Source organism: Schistocerca piceifrons, chromosome 3, assembly GCF_021461385.2.
Source record: "Schistocerca piceifrons isolate TAMUIC-IGC-003096 chromosome 3, iqSchPice1.1, whole genome shotgun sequence".
Classification (NCBI taxonomy): Eukaryota; Metazoa; Arthropoda; class Insecta; order Orthoptera; family Acrididae; genus Schistocerca; species Schistocerca piceifrons.
In genome coordinates this window covers 896,998,062-897,020,766 of record NC_060140.1, presented here as the reverse complement: position 1 = coordinate 897,020,766, position 22,705 = coordinate 896,998,062, and the positions used below count along the sequence as shown (strand labels likewise).

General features: G+C 38.9%; 1 protein-coding gene across 1 annotated transcript in view; it reads left to right on the top strand.

Annotated features, from left to right (window-relative positions):
* LOC124788208 (2-oxoglutarate and iron-dependent oxygenase domain-containing protein 3-like) overlaps positions 1 to 22,705 on the top strand; it is a 47,593-nt gene that overhangs the window by 8,588 nt on the left and 16,300 nt on the right. The window contains exons 3-5 of the mRNA XM_047255386.1: positions 7,486 to 7,688; positions 7,835 to 8,069; positions 10,259 to 10,412. Coding sequence (XP_047111342.1) covers positions 7,486 to 7,688; positions 7,835 to 8,069; positions 10,259 to 10,412 — 592 coding nt within the window. The remainder of the gene's footprint in view (positions 1 to 7,485; positions 7,689 to 7,834; positions 8,070 to 10,258; positions 10,413 to 22,705) is intronic.

Genomic DNA, 22,705 nt, shown 5'->3' with positions numbered 1-22,705 from the left:
GATGCGTTCAGTGCGAAACTTGTTTTCAGTGATGAAGCAACATTTTTTCTTAATGGTGAAGTGAACAGACACAATGTGCGAATCTGGGTGGTAGAGAATCCTCACGCATTCGTGCAGCAAATTCGCAATTCACCAAAAGTTAACGTGTTTTGTGCAATCTCACGGTTTAAAGTTTACGGCCCCTTTTTCTTCTGCGAAAAAAACGTTACAGGACACGTGTATCTGGACACGCTGGAAAATTGGCTCATGCCACAACTGGAGACCGACAGCGCCGACTTCATCTTTCAACAGGATGGTGCTCCACCGCACTTCCATCATGATGTTCGGCATTTCTTAAAAAGGAGATTGGAAAACTGATGGATTGGTCGTGATGATCATGATCAGCAATTCATGTCATGGCCTCCACGCTCTCCCGACTTAACCCCGTGCGATTTCTTTCTGTGGGGTTATGTGAAAGATTCAGTGTTTAAACCTCCTCTACCAAGAAACGTGCCAGAACTGGGAGCTCGCATCAATGATGCTTTCGAACTCATTGATGGGGACATGCTGCGCCGAGTGTGGGAGGAACTTGATTATCGGCTTGATGTCTGCCGAATCACTAAAGGGGCACATATCGAATATTTGTGAATGCCTAAAAAAAACTTTTTGAGTTTTTGTATGTGTGTGCAAAGCATTGTGAAAATATCTCAAATAATAAAGTTATTGTAGAGCTGTGAAATCGCTTCAATCATTTGTAATAACCCTGTATTTTACACTCCAAGAAGAATCATTTGCAGCCTGTCTGTAGCTTTATTATCTGGCAGTAATGCTCAAAAAGATCATGATGTCTTACGAATACTTTACAATTCTCCCTGTCAATATATGTTTACGAAAGGCCTAAAACTGAAGCTAAACTTTTTGATGCTCTTCTAGCAGAGTTTACCATTTCTATCACACCACATGTGCTCAAAATATTTAGGACATTATTACTGATTTCATCCTCAACACTAGTGATAGTTTTGGAGGCTGCAATTCTTTCTAGGACTTCAGTTAGATAGCCAATAAAATTCTTCAGGGATTGTGACCGTGTTGTTAACATGTAAAATTTTGAAATGTTTTGGTGACTATTGCAAATGGCCTTCCTCAGGATTTTGCACTGAACTAGAAAAACTTAATTTCTTACATGGTAAGGGAAGAAGCTGTTTTTGTAGTCTGATTGGGTGTTGAAAATTAGGCATGCCAGTAGTCTGCGTACGTACAGCTACTGTGGTCTCCTGCAGGCATGTGTGGGTTGCTCCGCGAACACTGTCATCCCTAAGTGCTGTTACTGCTGGCAGCCAAGGCACTGGAAGTCTGTAGCTGTGTTCTTTATTCATGTTAGCAGGCCACTTAGCTATTTCTATTGCCTCTGTAACCTCGCCTCTCAAGGTAAGTGACTGTTTCACCAGTACGATTATTGGTTTGTGCTCTCATCCTGATGTTCCACCACCACTCTGACTTGTTGTTTCGTCTCAGATGCGTCTGTCTTTCATTTTCAGATGTCTTTGTGCTAATGTGTCACCCTGCCTCACCTACTTACACTAGTCCACACTCACAGCCAGTTTTGTAGACTCCAGCAGTATGCAGTTTGTTGAGCAAAGACATCTTTTATTGTGTTGCTGCTTTGAAAAAGTGGCTTGATACCTGCTCAGCAGAGAGTCCATATTACCTTCATCCTTTGTTGCCATAATTTTCTCTGTCCTCTTTATCCCATAAACATTGGTTCCAAAGATGAATTTGAGGTTATGTAGCTTAGCCTTCAAATGCTTTTCTTTGCTGATTCTGTGGGCCCTCTACTTAATGTATGAAGGGCAGATTTCTTCTGCTTAGAATGATAATGGGAGACAACGTGTAGATACCTGTCCATGCCAGTGGATTTTCTATATACTCTGTGGCCAAGTTTACCATCAGGTTTTTTGGTAAACTGCCAAGGAAAGGCAACACCCCATTCTTTTTTATCTCCATAGTAAATTCAATCTTGCTGTGCTATTTATTTAGGTGTTGGAGGAAGTTCCCTAGCTCTTCTTCTCCATGTGGCCAGATGACGAAGATATCATCATAGTGCTGGAACCAGCATTCTGGGTGTAACAGTGTGGACTGAAGAGCTGTTTCTTCAGACGAGTCGATTGAAATGTCTTCAGATGCTCCATTGAAATGTCTGGTGCAGTAGGTGAGAGAGAGGAACCCATAGCTACACAGTCTGTCTGTTCATAAAGCTACCCTTTCCACCTGGAATAGGTGGTTTTTAAAGAAGAATTGAAGTTTTTCTCATTCAGCAGTCAGCACAACACCCTGAAGAAGGCCATTTGGAACAGTGACTGAAACGTTGGAGTATTTTACTTATTACCACTGGGGTAGCATACATTGAACAATTTTGGGTCAGGAGGAATATGCGATAGGAGTTGTCAACCTTGACCAGCGATGTATTATTAATGGCTGCTGTGATGTCAAATTTTGATGTGTATGTGCACAGTTACGTTAGTTGGTGAAACCAGTTACTATGAAAGCTAAACAACCTGGTTGTGGTGACAGATTGATCTGTACCTTGCCTGAGGTCTAGGTTAGGTAGGAAGGTGACAATTTGGTTGTGAGTTGGTGAAGTCAATGAATGTGTGTGTGTGTGGGGAGGGGGGGGGGGAACACCTGTGGTGGCAGACTGATCTGCAGCTTAACCCATTTGAAAAAAGTCACTGATATTACATTACTGTCACAATGTTATTTATAAGTTGTGTGTTGTGTTTTCTAAGTCACTGGTCAAAGACGATGGCTCATACCAAATATTCCTTTTTATCCAGAATTTTATTGACAGTAACAATGGCTGCAAGAGGGTTTGATTACATTCAGTTAATTTGTTGATGAAAGTGTCCACATTACCGCTAGGTGGGTGGTACAGGCACAGAATAATTAACTTCTCAAGGATGTCTAGCATTTTTAGTTAAATGGCTGCCATTTCAGAAGGTGTACCTACACCAATTGTGATCAGATGTTCTCTAGTTTTAAGCAACTGCTGTTTACCTTATATTGGTATCTTAATATGTACTTGATTATGTGGCTGTTTTTCAAAGCAGCTGATTACCTACATCTGTAAGGAAAGATACTTTTTTACAAGATACCATTGCTTGCCATACAGATTTTTTAATTAATGCTACTGCTTGCCATGTAGCTGACAGGAATTTTCAGTCTTTGATTCTAAATAATTTACAGGACTGTCAAATGAAGTAAGTTTTGAACAGCCTTTTGAATTGGTAGGGATTTCCAGTTTCTGGCCTTATGTTATGTGGGACTTTGTTGAATACCTTTGCACAAGAATACCTAACTCGACTACACACCATACTGGGAAACAAATTCTACATTTTTAAAAAAAATGTTTTTTTCCTTGTATTGTGCTTGTACAAGTTGGAGTTCAGCTGAAACTGATTTTTATTGATAACAAACACCATTAAGGAGTAAATTCACAGGAAGGTGGGTATAAGAATGCCAGGATTCTTAACAATGCCCCTGCAAGATGTTCAGTTATCTATTTTACACAATATTCTTACTGGCACTTCTACAGAATTAGTAGTTTATTTACTTTTGATGCATTACCCAAGAAGATAGTTCCATAAAACAGTCTTTACGTATATATTGTTTAAATCTTTCATAAGGAAATAACAGTCTCTCTTGATGAACCAAAGCTTCCTGCTTTCTTATGAATGTATAAAATCGTACCATGCATTTGATTTTAAACTTTTGTCTGTGTGATCATTCCACTGTGATTGTTACTCCCATGTTTGTACGACATGATTGACTCGTTAATTGGGTACACCTAGCAGAGGCGATTTGAGAACATTTTTTCCACACAAGTGACTTGTAATTTGGATATCCCTTGTCCTCTCTTTCTCGTCACATACTTTCATCTGAACATCTTACAGCTGTGGCACCCCTCTCAGCATGGTGCCCCAAGCAGTGGCTTGCGTCACTTGGGCCTTAAGCCATTCCTGAGTCCAAGACTGTTGAATTTTATTGTCCATAGAAGTGCACAGCTTAACATTCATCTAGAATGAAAGTTAGTTCTGAATCTTTGCACCAGGCTGATATTTTGTCTAGTGCTGAATGGATGTTACCCAATTTTGATCTCTTCAGCTTATCTTTATCCTTATCCTTATCCTCTACCCTTATTCACTGTCCAACATAGCATGCTGATTTTTGCCTGTCAAGAAGTTCTGTGTCCAGCTACCAGTCTGAAATGATACCTCTTACGGACATTTTCCATCAAATCTGTTGTTGTGGTACTGAATCAAAAAGTTTAAAAATGATCTGGAAACATTAAATCCAAGTGGTTACCTTTCTGTGGGTTGTCAGATATCATTTGTGAAGAATGTAAGTTGGGTTTTGGACAATTTGTGTTCAGAATCACCCATCAATGGTAAGCAATGAAAACCTTGTAACTCCATTTGTTAAATTTTACAGGAGGTGCAAAAACGGTTTCGTAAAAAATAGTGTAAAGTGATACAGATAAAGTTGCTACAAGTGTAACTATGCAGTAGAAGTCTAGTTATTGGCAGATTAAAGAAATCTCTGCAGTTTTTAATATATCTTTGATCATGGAGTAAGTGGTTACCAGTATTACAAGGTCTTCACAGACAGATTGAGTTAACGAGGTCTTCATTGCATACCATCGCAATGCTGCTTAACAGTTGTTACAGCTACTTTGTATAATATCTGATGAAAGAGTTAAAAAATTAGCATATGTTGCATACTTATATTAATTGATGTTACATGGAACAATTTCTTAGGTAATTCGACACATAGAAACAAAGTACAGTATTCAGTACTCTGCTGTAACCTCATGTAAGCAACTGTTTAAAAATTGAGCGTAATAACAACAGCCTCACAGTGTATTTAGTCTCTTATGATATTGGTTGCAAAGAATCAGGAAGAGCTTAAAAAATAAAAATAACTGACCACCACCCTTGTGAATTGAAAGTGATGGCGAATAGTGAAAAGTTTTAAAAACGAATTGAAATCTTTTCTGCTTGAGAAGTTGTCCTATTCTGTAGATGAATTTCCAAGTAGACAGTTTCTGCATGTGGCTGGATTACATTTATTGAATTTTGTTGTAGGTTAAAATTTCAAACATGCAGTTGTGTAAGCAGCAACAGTGAAAATACGTCTTATTAGTAGACTTACTGACATTTTCCATATCTCAGTGAATAGTTACAAATGTGACATGCAGAACATGTAAATTAGCTAACCAGATTTTGAGTGCAGAAGCATCAGGCACTTTAGAAAGCCCACCGTTTTTGGCCTTAGAATGAGTTTTGTCAGATACCAGATAAAGCACGAGTTTCAAAGGATTCCAAACCAGCTCTACCTGCACTGTTACAGGCAACGAAAGCAACAGTTATCCATCCGTTACCTAAACTGGAAGAAGTAGAAGTTTTCATTAAAGAAAAAGATTAATAGTCTTTCAGTGTCGTAATATTCTCTACGAAGGATTGGATCCCAGCCTTTGTTTATTTCTTCTGAATCATCTCATTCTTCCAGATTGTCTCTGTTGGCTTAAAATGGCTACCACACAGCAGCAGTATGTGTGGAAGACTTGAGCTGTATGGATGGTGATCAGTGTCCTGTACTGGGAGGTATTGTCTGACTGTATAAGTTGTGGTGTGTTTTCTCATAGAATATGTGCTGAGCAGATGAATACAGTCATATCAGTTGCTTGCATTATATGATGTTTATTGCTCGATGAATGTGTCTCCACAGCAGGAGATGAAATCTTAGGAAGAATCATGTATCGTAAACCATCATTAAAATCCCAAGAAAATCAGATACTGCAAAGGAATGAAGCACCAGCTGTGGAATCCTGCAGTCTTGATTATTTCTCAGAGTTGGTGACGGTAGGTTCTGTGGCTTTCTCCAAAGACTGAGTAATGGTAGCATTTTTTATTGTGCATGATCTGGATGATTTCCAGACAGAGCATGCTGGCAACCCTTTCGAGGCCTGTATGATAAAGCCAGCCGTCATTGTGTGTGTAATAATGCAGCAGAGGTAGGTCATGTCATGCTTCACTGCTGCCATAGTCTCAGCAGATTTTCTCCTCTTCAGACTTGGCAGTTTGATGCTCACTGTAGAAAAATGAAAATGGTAACTGCAGTAATGTTCAGCATCTCTTGTCACTGTATGCTCATTTATTTGCTTATCTTTGTGTTGTGGCATGAAGTGTAGTAGCAGCAAGAGCATTAGACAGCCTGAGAAGTGGTACAGTGGAGAGACACTGAACTCATATTCACTTCAAATACCCTCCAGCCATCCAGATTTAGATTTTCTGTGATTTCCCTAACTCACATAAGACAGATGTTGAGGTGGTTGCCTGGAAAGTGCATGTCCAATTTCCTTTCGTGTCGTTTCCCAGTCAAAGCTTATGCCCTGTCTCTAATGACCTTGTCAACAATAGAATGTTAAACCCTAGTCTTCCTTCTTTCCATTTGGTACTTTTTACAGATTAAAAGATGAGTCCTTAAATTGTTTGAATCATTAAAATGTGGTCGATTGTGGAGAAACATGTTCTCTACATGCCTATTACAACACTTCATTCGTTTCCATAGCAGGTTACTTCAGAAAAAAATAAAATTTGAAGCCACTTGTTGCTGATTGGGAACTGTCTCTTCTTTACATGAGTGGCTCTCTGTGTTTCTTGCGTATGTGCTATGATATTCTAAGGTGCACATGGGCACAAATTTCATATTTATAATTCAGTTCACTTATCACATTTGCCTGAGTGAAAGAAAATAAAACATAATTTCTCTCCTTGTTGACAAATCATTTCTTTGGCAACTGTCTTCACTTCCAGTCAGATAAAATTTGAGTCTTTCTGACAGTGTCATTCGTCTTGTTCTGCTCACATCTTTCATTCCAACTGTGCTTTATCTGCAGTTGGCTTTAAACTGTACTGATTATTATGTTTTACAACAAAATTATTATTATAAATCTTTCTAATTATTCATCTTTGAAAAATGAAGGAACATTTTAATGCTGAATGTTTGTTATTGTCATATTATTTTCATTTTAGCATTTTATAGATCTTGCAACAGTTTCACATTTGAAATGACATGTTCTATTATCATGTACCTTAGACACACAGGCTCTGTGGAATAAAAATAGGGCCAGCCGCTGTGGCCGAGCGGTTCTAGACGCTTCAGTCCGGAACCGCGCTGCTGCTACGGTCGCAGGTTTGAATCCTGCCTCTGGCATGGATGTGTGTGATGTTCTTAGGTTAGGTAGGTTTAAGTAGTTCTAAGTCTAGTGGACTGATGACCTCAGATGTTAAGTCCCATAGTGCTTAGAGCCATTTGAATTTTGAATAAAAATATATAAACACATGATTAAATTTGAGCTGTTATGTAACATAGTCACTATCTAAACTAAAATAAATATATTAACTATATGTCCATTAGAGTTTTATTTTTTCATTATCCCATTTTCAGGAAATATGGTCCTATGCCAAAGTTTCCAAAGCAAAGACTTTGGGCAAGAGGCATACTGATGGTTGGAGTCATGGCGGTAGTGTATTTTACATCGAAGAACTCTCGTGAAATATGCATAGCAAAACAAAAGGATGTTTTGCAACACCAAGCACAAGACATTGCCTGTTCAAATGAAATAAAAGCAGAGCTCATGAAATTTCCAGGTACAGAATAAAAATAAAAAAGTCTGTGTATATCAGCTTCTGCCTAACTGGTCAACAATGCAAATTTATTTTATGCACAAGGAGTTGGAAACATCAGCTTTAAGATTGACCTCCTCGCATAATATCAGTTTTTATTTTTTCTGCAGGATGTGCACCTGCCCGTTGTGGACGGTTGGTATCTGATAAGTTAGTTTCAGCAACAGAGGCAGAGATGCTGCTCAGTCTTGCTCAACGAGGTATTGGACTTGGTGGCTCCGATGGAGGAGCTTCAATTTTGGACCTCCACTCAGGAGCGCTGTCACATGGAAGAACTTTCACCAACATATATATGTTGGAAAAGGCAAAGAATTTATTCAAGAAACCTGACTTTGCAATATACAAGTAAGCATACTGTGTTTTTCAAACAGTCAGTTGTAATTTTGAATGTGTGGTGGAAGACAGAAAGAAAAGTACCCAATTTGAAGCCATTAATTTGTGATGTCATCTAAGTAAATAGTTATGCAGAGAATGGCTAGACTGATTTTTTAAAAAGTAGGCTAATTATTTACCAGAAGTGAGTATCATTTGAGAATAATTTGTGCTTGGAGTGAGCCTATCCTTGTAAACGTATTTTTCACTTTTAACACATCTTTCCTGTGGCAAAAATCACCCCATTATTTTAAATTCATATGTTTACTGAGGTATTGTGATATACAGTCTTAATTTATTGTGACAAATTTAAAATGGCCACTTCTTTTGAACCAGTGAACGAAAACCAATGGTTTGTCTAATATTGGGCTGGTGTAGTAGTTTGGTAGCGTTTTTCCACAAGTTTAATAAACACAACAGATGCATGTAACAGAGACTTCAGTCATCAGTAATATATTCTCCTTCACTATTTACAGCAGTCTGCCAACAGTGGGGTGACTTTTCTATTCTGCAACAGTAAAATGACATGGGTTTGAGGCAAAGAATTCATCAAACCATGCTCGGAGTGCATTTTCATCCGAAAATGAAGTTCTTTGTAGGTTGTTCAATAGTGAGCTGAAAAGGTGAAAATCTGAGAGTGCGGGATCAGGTGAATAAGGTGGGTGTGGAATGATTTTCCAGCCCAGTTCTTGTATAGTGTTTTTGCCAGTCTAGCAGAATGTGAGCCGGCGTTATCGTAGAGTAGCATCACTTCATTCAGTCTTCCTGATCATCATTCTTGGTTTGTGTGTGCAAGACATTCCAGTTGCTGACAGTAAATATCAGCAGTGATTGTTATTCCTCAGGGAAGCAATTCATAGTACACCACACTTCTGCTATTCCACCAGATGCACAACATTATCTTTAGCAGATGTGCGCAGGTCTTTGTACGGGAAGTTGCTGCTTTGTTTGGGCTCAACAATTCTTTTCCTTGTATTAGCATAAAGACACCATTTCTCGTCACCAGTAATGATACAGAATAGGAATGGTCAGTGTTGTCCAAGAACCAGTTGATGACGAGCAAGCAGAAATGCAAATTTTTGCACAGAAATCCACCCACTGGTTTTTGTGGTTTTGGTTTAGAGCATTCGGCACCCATACATATGATTTCTGAACCTTTGCCGTTGCATGCAAATGTTGCACGATGCAACGATCACAGTTCATTGCATTTGCCAGTTCTCGAGTTGACTGATGTGTATCATTGTGGATTAATGCATTTAAACAATCTTCATCAAACTCTGAAGGTATTCTTGAATGTGGAGAATCACTAATGTTAAAACAAATCCTCCTTACAATGAGTAAACCAGTGGCATTATCCGCATACACAGCACAAATGTCTATAGCTGCCTCCACTGCTGTCAGTCTTCTATTGAACTCAGGTAGAAGAATATGTTGGAAATGTTCAGATTTTTTCACTTGGCACTCCATTTTCTAGCCTCCACAGCTCTACTCACTATCTCCAAATGACAATATGTAAACTCAAATAGCAACAGTGAACTACAAATAAAAAATGACATCAATAATTAAACCCATAGCAGCTCTAGTACCAACAGGCAAAACACAAATGCTGTGAACTTATGCACCAACCTCATATTTTGTATGCTGAAAACACAACTCACCATAATTTAGCAGTTACAGTAAATATAAACTGAAGTTTAATGACTGACTCCTGTGTCATGAAGTAACAGTAAAATGCTCTGAAGTGCTTCCTAGAGCAGTTTTATTGTTAAATTCATGTCTCATTTTCTGAATCTTTTATACCAGTTGTGAAGGATGGTAGGAAACCAAAGAAAGCTGTATTAATTTCCGGCACTATTGTTTGTTTGTGTGCTTTATGAGTAAAATCCCTGTAGCTGGTTAGAGATGTTATTGAGGAGAACTCAATGTGATCAACAGTGAAGAGATATTGCTAGCTGTAGAGGCAAAGCATGAGCATGAGAAAGGATAAGTGCAAAGGGTAGAAGAGACAATGCCCTATTTTTCCCCTCATTAATTATAATTGTGTCCTGTAACATTTTACATCTTGTGTTTTGTAGTTTGCTTTCAGAATTTTATATGACCCATTTTAAATGCTTATTGCATCCTGTATTAAAATTTAATTAGTGCTAACTGTCTCATTTTAGAATTGTGAAATTAAAGATCCAGCAAGCTGTTGCATATCATTTCGGTTTGGACTACACTGCAATCCATTTAACACATCCCACATTCTTTTCTCGCCTGACTGATGCTCCTCCGAAGACTGTACATGATGAATATTGGCACCCACATGTGGATAAGGTGAGTTGTGTTGAATGTGTTAACGATCTGAAACCTTCAGTGGACTGGTGCAGTTAATGTATATTTAACAGTTCATACATGAAATATGTGTAAATGGTGGTGATTCTTTTTACAAAAGTGGTCTGATACATGCATTGAAATTATGTTAATGTGCATTTATTATATGTAAATATATAATGAAGGGCAAGTCTCTGGAGTGAATCTTCATTCTGCAGCAGTGTGTACGCTGTTTTGAAACTTATTGGGCCAGATTAAAACAGTGTGGGGACTGGGTAACTCAGTCAGTAAGAGCATATCTTGCGAAAGTCAAGGTTCTAGGTTCGATTCCTGGTGCAGCACACCACTTTAATATACCATGGAAATTTCAATAGGCTTCTGATTTGAAATAGCAAGAGTGCACAGGTTTCTGTGGCAAAAAGGCATGTTGGAGGTCTTTGGACAAAATCCAGCGTGATCTTAATAAGAACTGGTTTATTACAAAAGAATGAACTACTTTTGTAAAAAATATCTTTTACTAAGGTATTTCATAATTGTCCTAAATTGGTTTCTTTAAAAAGAATGCAGCTAAGTTGTTTGCCTGTCCTTGCACTGTCTGAGATTCTGCTACATTTCTAACAAACTTGAGGTCGATAGGATGTTAAGTTCTAATGTTACTAGTTTGTGCTTTTAACTTTTTTTTAACTTGAAGATACATCAAAGAATTTTTTCTATATTTTTCACTTTTTCTTTCCTTTTTTCATGATCTGCTAATATGTATGATGTTAAACATCAGATAACAAGAATGTTCAATTAATGAAAGCTGAAATGTATTTTGGAGGAATTCTAAAATTGATTTGATTTGATCAGTGTAAAGATGGATGCCTCTTTGAACACTGATAGAATGCAAAATAAAATTGTAGTAGCTGGGCTGGCTTATTTAGTACTTCTTTTCAATACAGTATAGCTCATAAAATTAGTTGCGTAGGACTGTTTATTGGGGACATTTTCATGAGAGCTGCCAAAAATTGAAACTGAGTGATATAGCATAGTTGTTGAGGCATTTAATTATCTCAAAATTAATTTGCTGAATGCAAATCTTTGACGTTAGCTGTATTAGGTGTAGATCTACTACCCAGTAGTGAGATATGAAAATTTATGCAGGACCAGGACTCGAACTCGGATTTCCTGTTTATCATGAGTGGTCACCTTAACCACTTCAGCTATCCGTCACCCTCTTTACATCTTTATTTCGTAGTCCATTGAATTCATTACCTAATGCTCGCAGTGTTACTTGGATTCCTGCAACACGGAGAATGAGGAGTCGATACCAATGTTGTTGTCATCACGTGCCTGCATGGGCTTGTAATATTTACTCGTATGTGTGAAAGAACAGCCACAATGTAGACAGTTGAAGATGTGACAAGAAGAACAGCCTCTGACAGTTACGTATGTAACACATAGTTTCATTTCATCTGTACATCTCGATGTATCTGATATCTGAAGATTGGTTATCTGGAAAAGCATAATTTTAAAGTCATTCATTCATCAGTGGATGATGTTTTAGTAAGAGACCTATTCAGCATTTGTGCAGTACTGTTCCAACAGTGTAGATGAATGGGTCTAGTAGGCAGTATGGTCGAGGTGCGTGCAGTTCACCACACAGGGCATGACTGCAGTGTTGTGGTGCAGGTGTCAAACATTGATCCATCATGGGAACAGTACATGGAATAATTCCTTAAGAAGCACGAGCACAGTGCTGGAGAGGATGGCCTCGGCTGGCGAAGTGTTCTGATGTCAATAGCAGCCCCTCGTGTGGACAGGGTGTGGTGTTTTCCCCTCAGGCAGTGGCAGCAGCTGGTGGAACGGTGTAGTCAGTACAGTAGTCGAGGTGAAGACGTACAGGTGTGGTTGACAGCTAGTGGTTGACAGAAAATGTTGGCATTGGCAGCTGGTGTCGTTATGGTGCTTGACAAGAAGCACAGGGGACAGACGGAGTCGAGCCGCAGCCTGCAGCATGGATAATGGCAGTGGCAATGAGCAGAAGTAGTGGTTATACACTCAGGTTGTGATGGCTAGGCGTCTGTATGACCGAGGCTTGAGCCCTGGCCTGCCAGGGAGGTGATAAACGGTGGGTGCCCTACTGGTGAAAAGGTGACACAAGCAGCAGCCGGCGGCTAGTGAAGACAGAGTCCAATAATGGCACATTTGAAGTGGTAGGAAGGTGTGTGGGGAGTGGAAAGGTAATGGGACCACCAATAAAGTATTCTTTAACCACAATTTATTATTGAAAACAACTAAAATGTTTACAGTGAGGAAACACAAAGAGCTAGATCCAATACGTGAAATGCTTGTAAGTAAAGAGGTTATTAAAAAAACAACATAGTTGCCCCACATGGGAGAGTCCAAATGGAATTACCAAACTATTCAAATACTTAGTACTTGCTACCAAATTGTTAATCAGCCTGTGGTATTACTTGTTAACAGAAAAATTCAGGAAATGAATTGACTACACTTAACAACTGCAAAATTGGCTTAAGGCCAAATAAAATTTGTGTTCCATTGGTAAGCAAAAATAATTTAAACTTACAGGTAAGTGTGGTAAAAGTACCAGATAGAAGCAATGAAAGTATAAACAGACAACTAACTGCAGGTCAAGAACATCAGTTGATGAAATCAATAATTAAACTTAGCAATAACATAAATGGCTTATGGCCCAATAATAAAACAGTAACAAAATTTTTAGGTACTAAAATTTATCAAACAAGGAACTTCAATACTATTCTAAAACGAAAATATGTGTAGGATAACTGAATTAATGGCTGGGGCCATACAACAAGCTTTACAAATGGTGATGTTGCTTTAGGATTTGCCTGAAATTTTGGTAATACACACGAAGTTCATAAGTAACTTCACAGTGACCTATAGGCACAATGTCCAAGCGTAATAGTAGGCTGAAAAAGTGAGGTGCTAAAGATCACCTATAGGCAGTGTTATTTTTTTCACTGTAAATAAACAAATGAGCAAATAGTTATCAAGCAGTCAACTACTTCATGAAAATAGCAAATGACTTGTAACACATGATTGATGTAATCAACAGGCCAGCTGCCTTACCAAAATGGATCTTTTTTCATTGATATATCACAAAATCTGTTTGCCGATTGTCATTGGATCAACTAAGGCACTGGGTCTGTGATGAATAACATAGTGAGTAATGGCTAATCTCTCTTGTAACATACAAATATAGACAATTAAAGACTATTTTAGTTAAATTTAAAATCGATGCATAAAATAAGTTTGACAAGAACTCAAAGCATTGAACAGTAAACTAACAAAATAAAGGCAATTGGGGAAGCACTAAGCCATAAGCAGTATTCTTATGGAATGTCAGAACCATGAAAAGGCTTATGAACTTTGAATAAACACTATTCATAAAATGCCAAACGCTAGATAAATATGTAAGGCAGGCAGCTTATGGTTAATCTTAGTAGTAACTGCCTTGAACACTGCTTAAATAAAATACAAAACACCTTAAAGAAAACTGGAAAACATGACACAAAAGAACAGTGTAAGTAATCTACAAAATGATATAACAGAAAGCAACTCATGTGCAGACTACATCAAAATTGGAAATTTAATGCACATTCACCACAAATTTTGAGTACATGCCTAGCACCAAAACACAGTGCCAGACTGGAGTACTGACTGAAGTATCAAGCTGGCATGAAAGCAACCAGGATGCAGTTGTTCTCTTGTAGGTTAAGAACAAAATTAGTACTTGTTACCAATAGGTCTCACCATAGCCCACAGCGTGGAGTGGCAATGATTCGTCAAGCAGGCTTGCTTCCTTGAGTGGTTAAGTAGCTGACAGCTAAATTCCCAATGAGCATGATGGCTCTGATAATACTCCACAGCCAGGCCACCACCTTCCAGCTACATTCGGCCAAAGGGAGTGCTCACACATCCTCGGAAAGTGCAGGCCTCCAGCGCAGGCTCCGAACTGCCCACTGCTCCCCGTCAGTAGCCGAGTGTGACCCTACCTCCACATCTGCCACTGCTGCGTGTGCTCCCTTCCAGCTAAGTGTCCTCTGGTGTCCCAGCAACTGGCTAGGCATGAACACAGGGCAGATACAGTCAGTACTAGAATCTCAAAGACATTGTTCTTGTACGACTAAGATTGTCGACTCATCTCAATTCGACCATTTTGGGCTTCCCATCATAGCTAGTAGCTGGTGATGCCTGCATAATGTCTGTCTGAATTAGGCAGTATATATGCAAGCCAAGTTGACTAGTGTTTCTGAAACAACACTGCCCCTGGCTTCAGAGTATTTATAATCACTGGGAAATTGTGACATTTGCCCCGAGCTGTCCTGTTAGGTCAGTGCCCCACGAGGCCTTTCAGTGCTGTCATGTGTCATAATTACTCCTTTCAGAAGTCCCAGGTGGCAATTTCTACGGTGTCAGTGTGCTGAATATGGTTTCTTGCATACTGACTACATTTGCTTTCACAAGTGAGCCTAGTTATTAAGATGGCTTGCGGCATCCTCCTTATGATGTCATTATGTTGGGTTGATCGCAGAGTTGATTGCAAGAGTCATTTGCTTTGTCAGGTTGAAATGTGACAGAGCAGTAGGAAAATGAAAAGAAAAAGAAAAAAAGAAAGAAAAAAAAGAAAGCTGGTGCAGCAGTGGTGGAGGACTTAGAAAATTGTAAACTAATGTGGTGGGTAGTAATGTAAAATACTGGTGTACAGTATCTAATTGTGACACAGAGCTACCGTACTATACATTTTATGGCACCAACTCTTGGAGGTGTTCCACTCAGATGTGTTAAACCTTAATGTTACATTGCTCATACAGCAGTAACTAGAGACTGAAAACAGTGAATTACTTAGCATCCATTTTCTGAACAATTGTTTATGTATTTTGAAAATTCAGAACAGGGCAAAGGCGCAACAGTGTCTGTGATGGCCCAGTGTCTGCAATTCAGCAACATGGACATTGTCAGATGAGCTGCTGTAAAATCATATAGTGAAGATCAGTCATAATATTTAATAACTAAGGTTGCCATAGGTTCTGAAAATCAGGGAAATTTGAAATAAAACAAAAGAAAGACACTGGAAAAATCCCGTTTTTGTTTCAGTAGATGAAATGGTTTGTTTACTGAGGTGTCATGCATTGTCACTGGCTGGTTGCAGCTGAATACATGTGTTGCTTCCCCACTCCCTCATCACTACTGCTTCTCTCCTTCCTCTCAGCTTACAGTCAGTGCTATCACCACTTCTTGTCACTAGCCTGGCAGCTGCCATCGAGAGGAAGGGAGGCGTGAGGAGTGGTTTGTCTGGATCTGATTCTCAGAGACTGTAGACGCAGTGGCCGGAGATGGCAGTCATGTGTGCATGTGTTGTGTGTGAGTGATTTGTGAACTTATGTGTGTGTGCTCTCGTTTTCCGACAAAAGCTATGGCTGAGAATTTAGTTGTGAGAGTGTGATTGCCTTTTCTACGTGACTGTCTACGGCTCAGCAATCATCTTCACGGTGAGTTGCTACCTATCCTCATTATTGGATCAGAGTATTTGAACAAGTTATCTGTTACATGGATTGATCACCATGGTCTCATTTCATCAACATTTTGCCTGTGGCTTGTGAATAGCGGGCCACATGAGTGGATTTCCGTGAGGGGCCAGACCCGCAGGCTGCTTCTGCAGGTATCTGTGATGGATTGGGCCTACCAATCCAAAGACGTTCAGTTCCCACTAAAATGCGGGCCCTGCCCATTAGATCTAGTCTCAGCGATCTGCCCGCAGGCTGTTTCTGTTTGTGTGTGGTGTAATGCAGCGGATATTCATTGTTTATCCGTGGACCAAGGACTGCGGTGCTCCTCAGCAGGCCAGAGGCCACGGGCGATTGACTTCAGGAATTGCGACTGTCTCATCTCACGAATGTTGTACAGTGTAGTGTTTTATAGACATTTTATTTGTTCTAGTATATTTTGGCACTTCAAAAGTGGTTTATATGTTACACAGTATGGACGATAAGAAGAAGAAAATTGTCAGTCACTGGCGGTTTGTACACTATGTATTCATATACACTGAAGTGCCAAAGATACTGGTATAGGTGTGTGTATTGAAATATGGAGATATGAAAACAGGCAGAATAGGGTGCTGCAGTCAGCAACACATCTCCAAGGTAGCGATGAAGTGGGGATTTTCCCGTACGACCAATTCATGAGAGTACCTTGAATATAAGAAATCCAGTAAAACATCAAATCTCTGACATCGCTGCAGCCGGGAAAAGATCCTGCAAGAACGGGACTGACGACAACTGAAGAGAATCATTCAACATGACGGAAGTGCAAACCTTCCACAAATTGCTGCAAATTTCAATGCTGGGCCTTCAATAAGTGTCTGTGTGAACCATTCAACAAAACATTATCAACGTGGGCTTTCAGAGCCGAAGAATCCATGGACCCTCTGTGTCAGCAGGGGACTGTTCAAGCTGGTGGATGCTCTCTGTGACCGTGTGGACCATGTGCAGTTGGAGTGATACGGGACCCCTGATATGTCTAGAAACGACTATGACAGGTGACACGTACGTAAGCATCCTTTCTGATCACCTGCATCCATTCATGTCCATTATGCATTCCGATGGACTTAGGCAATTTCAGCAGGACAATGGCACCCTCCACACATCCAGAATAGCTGCAGAGTGGTTTCAGGAACAATCTTCTGAGTTTAAACACTTCCACTGGCCACCAAACTCCCCAGTTGAGCATATCTGGGATGCCTTGCAACGTGCTGTTCGGAAGAAATCTCCACCCCTCGTACTCTTACAGATTTGTGGACAGCCCTACAGGATTTATGGCGTCAGTTCCCTCCAGCACTACTTCAGACATTAGTTGAGTCCATACCACGTCGTATTGCGGCACTCCTGCGTACTCTCGGAGGCGCTACATGATATTAGGCAGGTGTACCAGTTTCTTTGGCTCTTGCATTTTTCGAAAGAAAAATGACAAAAATCCTGTAAAATAATAGATATAACACAATGGGTAATAACCAACAATAACAAACATAGCAGAACCAACATTTTATTGGCAGTCACTTACAGTGTTGGTTTACACAATCTTCCCCGCCTTATATACTTCTTTCAAAAGGCGTACTTTTTCCAGAGGTTATTTCTGAAATCAGTGAAAGTATTTTAAATATCTCTTGCTGCTTCAAGGAAATGTGTATTTTTGTCACCAAACGTGTTTTGTTTCATTAATTAAACACATATATCATTTGGCCTGCTTTCTCCATATAAAAACAGTTGATTACAAGAGATGTTGATGTTAGGACTTAAGACTTTTGTTCGCATCAGGAAATTCCATTTGCTTGCAAGTTTTTTTTAGATATTTCCTTGTTTGCATTATTGGTTCTTGTACTGTAGCTGCATAGACAGATTGTCAACTTACATCTTAACTTACCACTGAGATCTTAAAATTTGTCATGGAAAAATGTTAAAATTTGTCTGTAAATCAGGGAAATATCAAGGAATTTCATGTGGAGAAACTTGTGGCAACCCTGATCACAGTACATGCACTAGTAACAAAAAAAAAATGGGTTTTGGATGTGTTCAAAAACTCCATGAAGAGGGGGAAAATTATAATAGTGAACAACTCTGTGATTTTAACTCTCCACAAATATTGTCAACGCGTTAAGTACAGCTTGACCTTATAATTTTGCTACTGTTTTTGCTCGAAATAGTTGTGTCATAACATAACAGATATATTTACAGTTCACATTAAGCTAAAAGTTTGGCAACTACTGGAAGGGCCTTCAAAGCTGGACTGGTCTGAGTGAATGAATTAGACAAAGAGGGTGCAACAGCTCCTGATCATGTCTCTGTCCTATTATTTTTCTTTTACATGGTTAAAACTGTGGTCTTGTGTTTACCATCCTTGACTGTTAGTAAAGTTCTGTGATCAACTTGAGTCACTGCTAAAATTTTAGTAAAACATTGAGCTGTGGCAAATGGGTAACTGCCAAATAAAAAAAAAAAAAAGCACAAAATAAAAATTTAAAAAAAATTAAAAAGAGAGAAGAAGTGTGGACTAAGAAAATGTGTGGACTAGGATACCAAAAAATGAATAAATTATGAAAGGATAGATTGCTGCTCACCATAAAGATGACCCATTGAGTTGCAGACAGGGACAACGAAAAGACATCATAGCTTTCAGCCAAAGCCTCTTCAGCAAAGAAAACACACACACACACACACACACACACACAAGTAATTACATCTCATACACGCATGACTGCTCCCTCTGGCTCGGATTCGAGTGCATGAGTGTGCACATGTGAGCGCGCACTTTGCTGAAGAAGACTTTGGCCGAAAGCTATGACATGTAACTGTCTTTTCATTGTACCTGTCTGCAACTCTCTACTTCTCTACTGTGAGGAGCACTATGTGGTTTTCTCAATATTGTATATATCCGACCTGGAGTTTCCATTGTTTGATACTGAAAAATGAAGTGGAAAAGTGTAGAGGATATGGAAATTTTTGTAGGCAGTAAAATATGAGCTAAGTAAAAACATTGGAGTTAGTCTGTTAAAGAGGAGTATGTAATATATGGTATCCACTCAAGAGCCTCTCATAGACAGCCCCGGATCACTGGGGAATTGAGGAATTTCTTCATCTGAGAAAAACCAAGGAATTTTTTACAAGCCTTCGAATTTTTCGTTGTTTTAATTTTCAGTTAAATTTTTGTGACTTTGACTGGTAATAACTGATATTGCAATAAATAAAAAATAAATGAGATAATAATACCAAAATAAAACTTTTGTAGCAAAGAAAATGCATCTTTTGCAACAGAACACAGTGCGTACCGTAAAATGAGGTGCATCCGATCAAAAATGGCAGTTTTTTTTTTTTTAATTTGTCCATTTACTGTTCTCATATCGGAATAAACTGTTATCATATCGGAATAAAAATTCAGTATGTTAATTTCATAACCTTAATAATGATATATTCATTTATTATGTTATTTTTAGTTTATAATTGCAGTTATTATTTTAAGTTAATTGTTGATCAATTTCACCCCCTTAGTTGGGGCGAATCCGATCATCATTGTATTTTGTATGCAGGAACGGAATCAGACTTCCAGTGGAGTGAATTCAACCAATATTTTGATTTTCAATAAATATGTTGCTGTATTTGCAACAAAGTTTTACAATTACTAGACTAAACAAATTTTTACAAGCACTTGCGATTTTTGCTATAGAAACACTTGCATTCACGAAATTTGACAAACAAATATTAATTTTTAGTTATTGTATGTCTTAATCAATATAAAATGTATTTACTCAATGTCATAATCCTCTTTCCCTTAAAAAAATAAATTTACCTCACCCTCTGTGTTCTGGAACAACTTTTTTAATAATTTGGGCTCTTTCTACCTTAGTTGCATTGTCAGTTTCTGGCAAGACAAGATAAACATTACCGTCAAGAACTTTCTTTCTCAGAAATGTCATTTCATAGGTTTCATTAGGGATGCTTTCAATTTTACCAATAAAAAACGTGAACCTTTTTTTTTGTAGGAAATTGTACTATGGTGAGCAGACGCCGTTTGAGACGCCGTGTTACGGATTGCACGGCCCCTCCCGCCTGAGGTTCTAGTCCTCCCTCGGGCATGGGTGTGTGTGTGTTGTTCTTCGCATAAGTTAGTTTAAGTTGTGGTAAGTCTAGCAGTTTGGTCCCTTAGGAATTCACAGACATTCCTTGCTATGGTGAAATCATATTCTTTAAATTCATGCCAATCTTTATCCTTCCCCTTGTCCATTTCTTCATTTTCATTTGATGCGTGCTGTTCTAGATCACTGTTACATGTTTGGATAGGGACTCCCTGCTTGCAGTCCCGTCACTATAATTTTCATTGAAGTCGCTGATAACAATTCCTTTTCCTGGAGTTAATGCTAAATGCTTTGCTTGGTGCAGCTATCCTTTTGTTTCATTAGAGCAAACTTGTTTCAATTGCATTTCAAAGGCTGCTACCCAAGAAACTTCTGATGAGCTGGTGCCATGTGCATTGTTATTGGTTGCTTCTGGAATCTGTGAAATGACTATAAAGGGAAAATTTCCGGCTTTTCTGAACCCAGATATTACATTTGATTTGGACTTTATAGCTATATTTTCGAAGTTTTTTTTTTGAACAGCCTAGGAAATTCGGATGTTGGCACCACTCCTCTATTCTACCTTTTCCAATCATCTAGCACATTTCTCCAAGCAAATTTTAAAGATCTAAAAAAGGCCATATCAAGTGTCTGACACAAATGAGTAGAATTAGATGGTAGAAGCACAAATTTTCATGTCCTGTTCCTGTCACAGTTTAATCATGTTATATGACAGATGACTCAAGAGACTGTCACTTGCCGGGCATAAGGCAAGACAATTTCAACAAACCATAATTCAAACATTGTTAGCTCAAACCAACCACTTTGATTATAATTATAACTTGCACCAGTTATGCCACCTTCAGACCAAGTTTCGTTGGGGTCTTTTGCCCTATAAAATGTGTATGGTGGGAGGACTGAGCCATCGGCAGCTGCTGCTATCATCACATTGATACTTTGCTTGGAACTATCTACTATCCTTTCATGATGTCCTATGCCTCACTTCACTATTGCTTTCACTTGTCCTGGATTGTCACAAAAGTTTATCTTGTCATAGTTTATTATGTTGGAAGGAGGGACACCATTCAAGGTCACTCCAAGGTTTTTAAAATAATCAATCACTGTTTCTCGGGTAACTGCTGCCTTTGCCCTCTTCACATTTTCACTTCTTCTAACTGTTAGTTCTTTATTTCTTTTGAGAAAAGATTTTACCCACAAGTGCCCAGGTTGACTGTCACGAAATCTTTTTTCAACCCTCCCTGCTCAATTGAGATATGTCTGTACAATGTCTCTGACATCATTATTCCTCAAAGGAAGCACCCATTTTGCACAACACAATAATCCTTCAACCTGGCTTTTTTCCTCACTATTGGTTAACGCTGTTTGGCCGCCTATTTTGTATTTGTATCTTTCTTTGAGTTTGTCATTTAATGTGGTATCTGCATATTGCTCTGAAGCTCACCAGATGCTTAATTTTCCTGATTTGACCGCTTTCACTGCATTTAGAGGAAATTTTGGTTTGTAGTTAGATTTCCATGTTGGTTCCAGATCCTTTGATATACTTGCATGATCGGATTCACTCTACAAAAATCCAATTTTGTAATTAGGCCTGCATAATGACTAAGCTGTATTATCAGTGAACAAAAATATGAAACTGTATCACTTAAGACGTTCATATGCAAGTAATAATATTGCAAATTACCAGTTACACTTCGGAAGTAACATGCACCAGCTGAAGTTTTTGCATTGTTGTGTTGACTACACAAGTGTAGCACAAGAATCACACACCTACTGACAGTGCGATCAGCTGGTTGCGTGCACTCCAACACGCTGTTGTTGTTGATAGATTAATCAAGAATTCATGACAATGGTCAGCTGCGAAGTACTTGTTAAAACGGAAAAGTCTTTAAATGATTGGATTGACACTCCCTGATCGGATTTACCTCATTTTATGGTACATAAGCTTCTGCCAACAGCAAAATGTGTCAAAGGCTTTAGGACAAAGACTACACAATACTTTGCAACAGTAAACTGCTTTCGACAAGCATGAAATCACAACTGATTACATTTCTCTAAGAGCTTGCAGAAAAATTTTACGAATGAGTGTTTGATAAGCATTAATTTCAAAGGAAATTTCCTTTTACACAGGATGAATTACATTACGTGTGAGAAAGTGCAATGAATTTCTTAAACCACGGAGCATCAACAGTGTAGGAAAAGACAGGTTGCTACATACCGTAAAGAAGGCATAGACAGGCACAATTACATGACACTAGCATACAGCTTTTGGCCACAGCCTTCATCAGCGTGTTGGTAGTCATACCAATATAAAAAGCTGTGTAGCAGTTGCAGCAGAACTGGTGAATGACATGGCTGCTTTCACAGGTGGCCTGGCCCCTGATGGGATAGGATAAACCTGTGACAGCACTGGAATAGGAAGTGCAGGGTGGGTGGCAAGGGATTGGGATTGGGAGTGGCATAGGGATGGACTGGTATGTTGTGAAGGTTGGGTGGGTGAAGGACCATCACTTTATGAGGGGTTAGAAGTATCTCACTTAGGATGTCCCTCATTTCAGGGCATGATGCTTGTTATAAATATTCAGCTGTGATCCTAGGATACTGCCTAACCTCAGCCTCAGAAAACAAAATGCAAATATATAAACGAAAG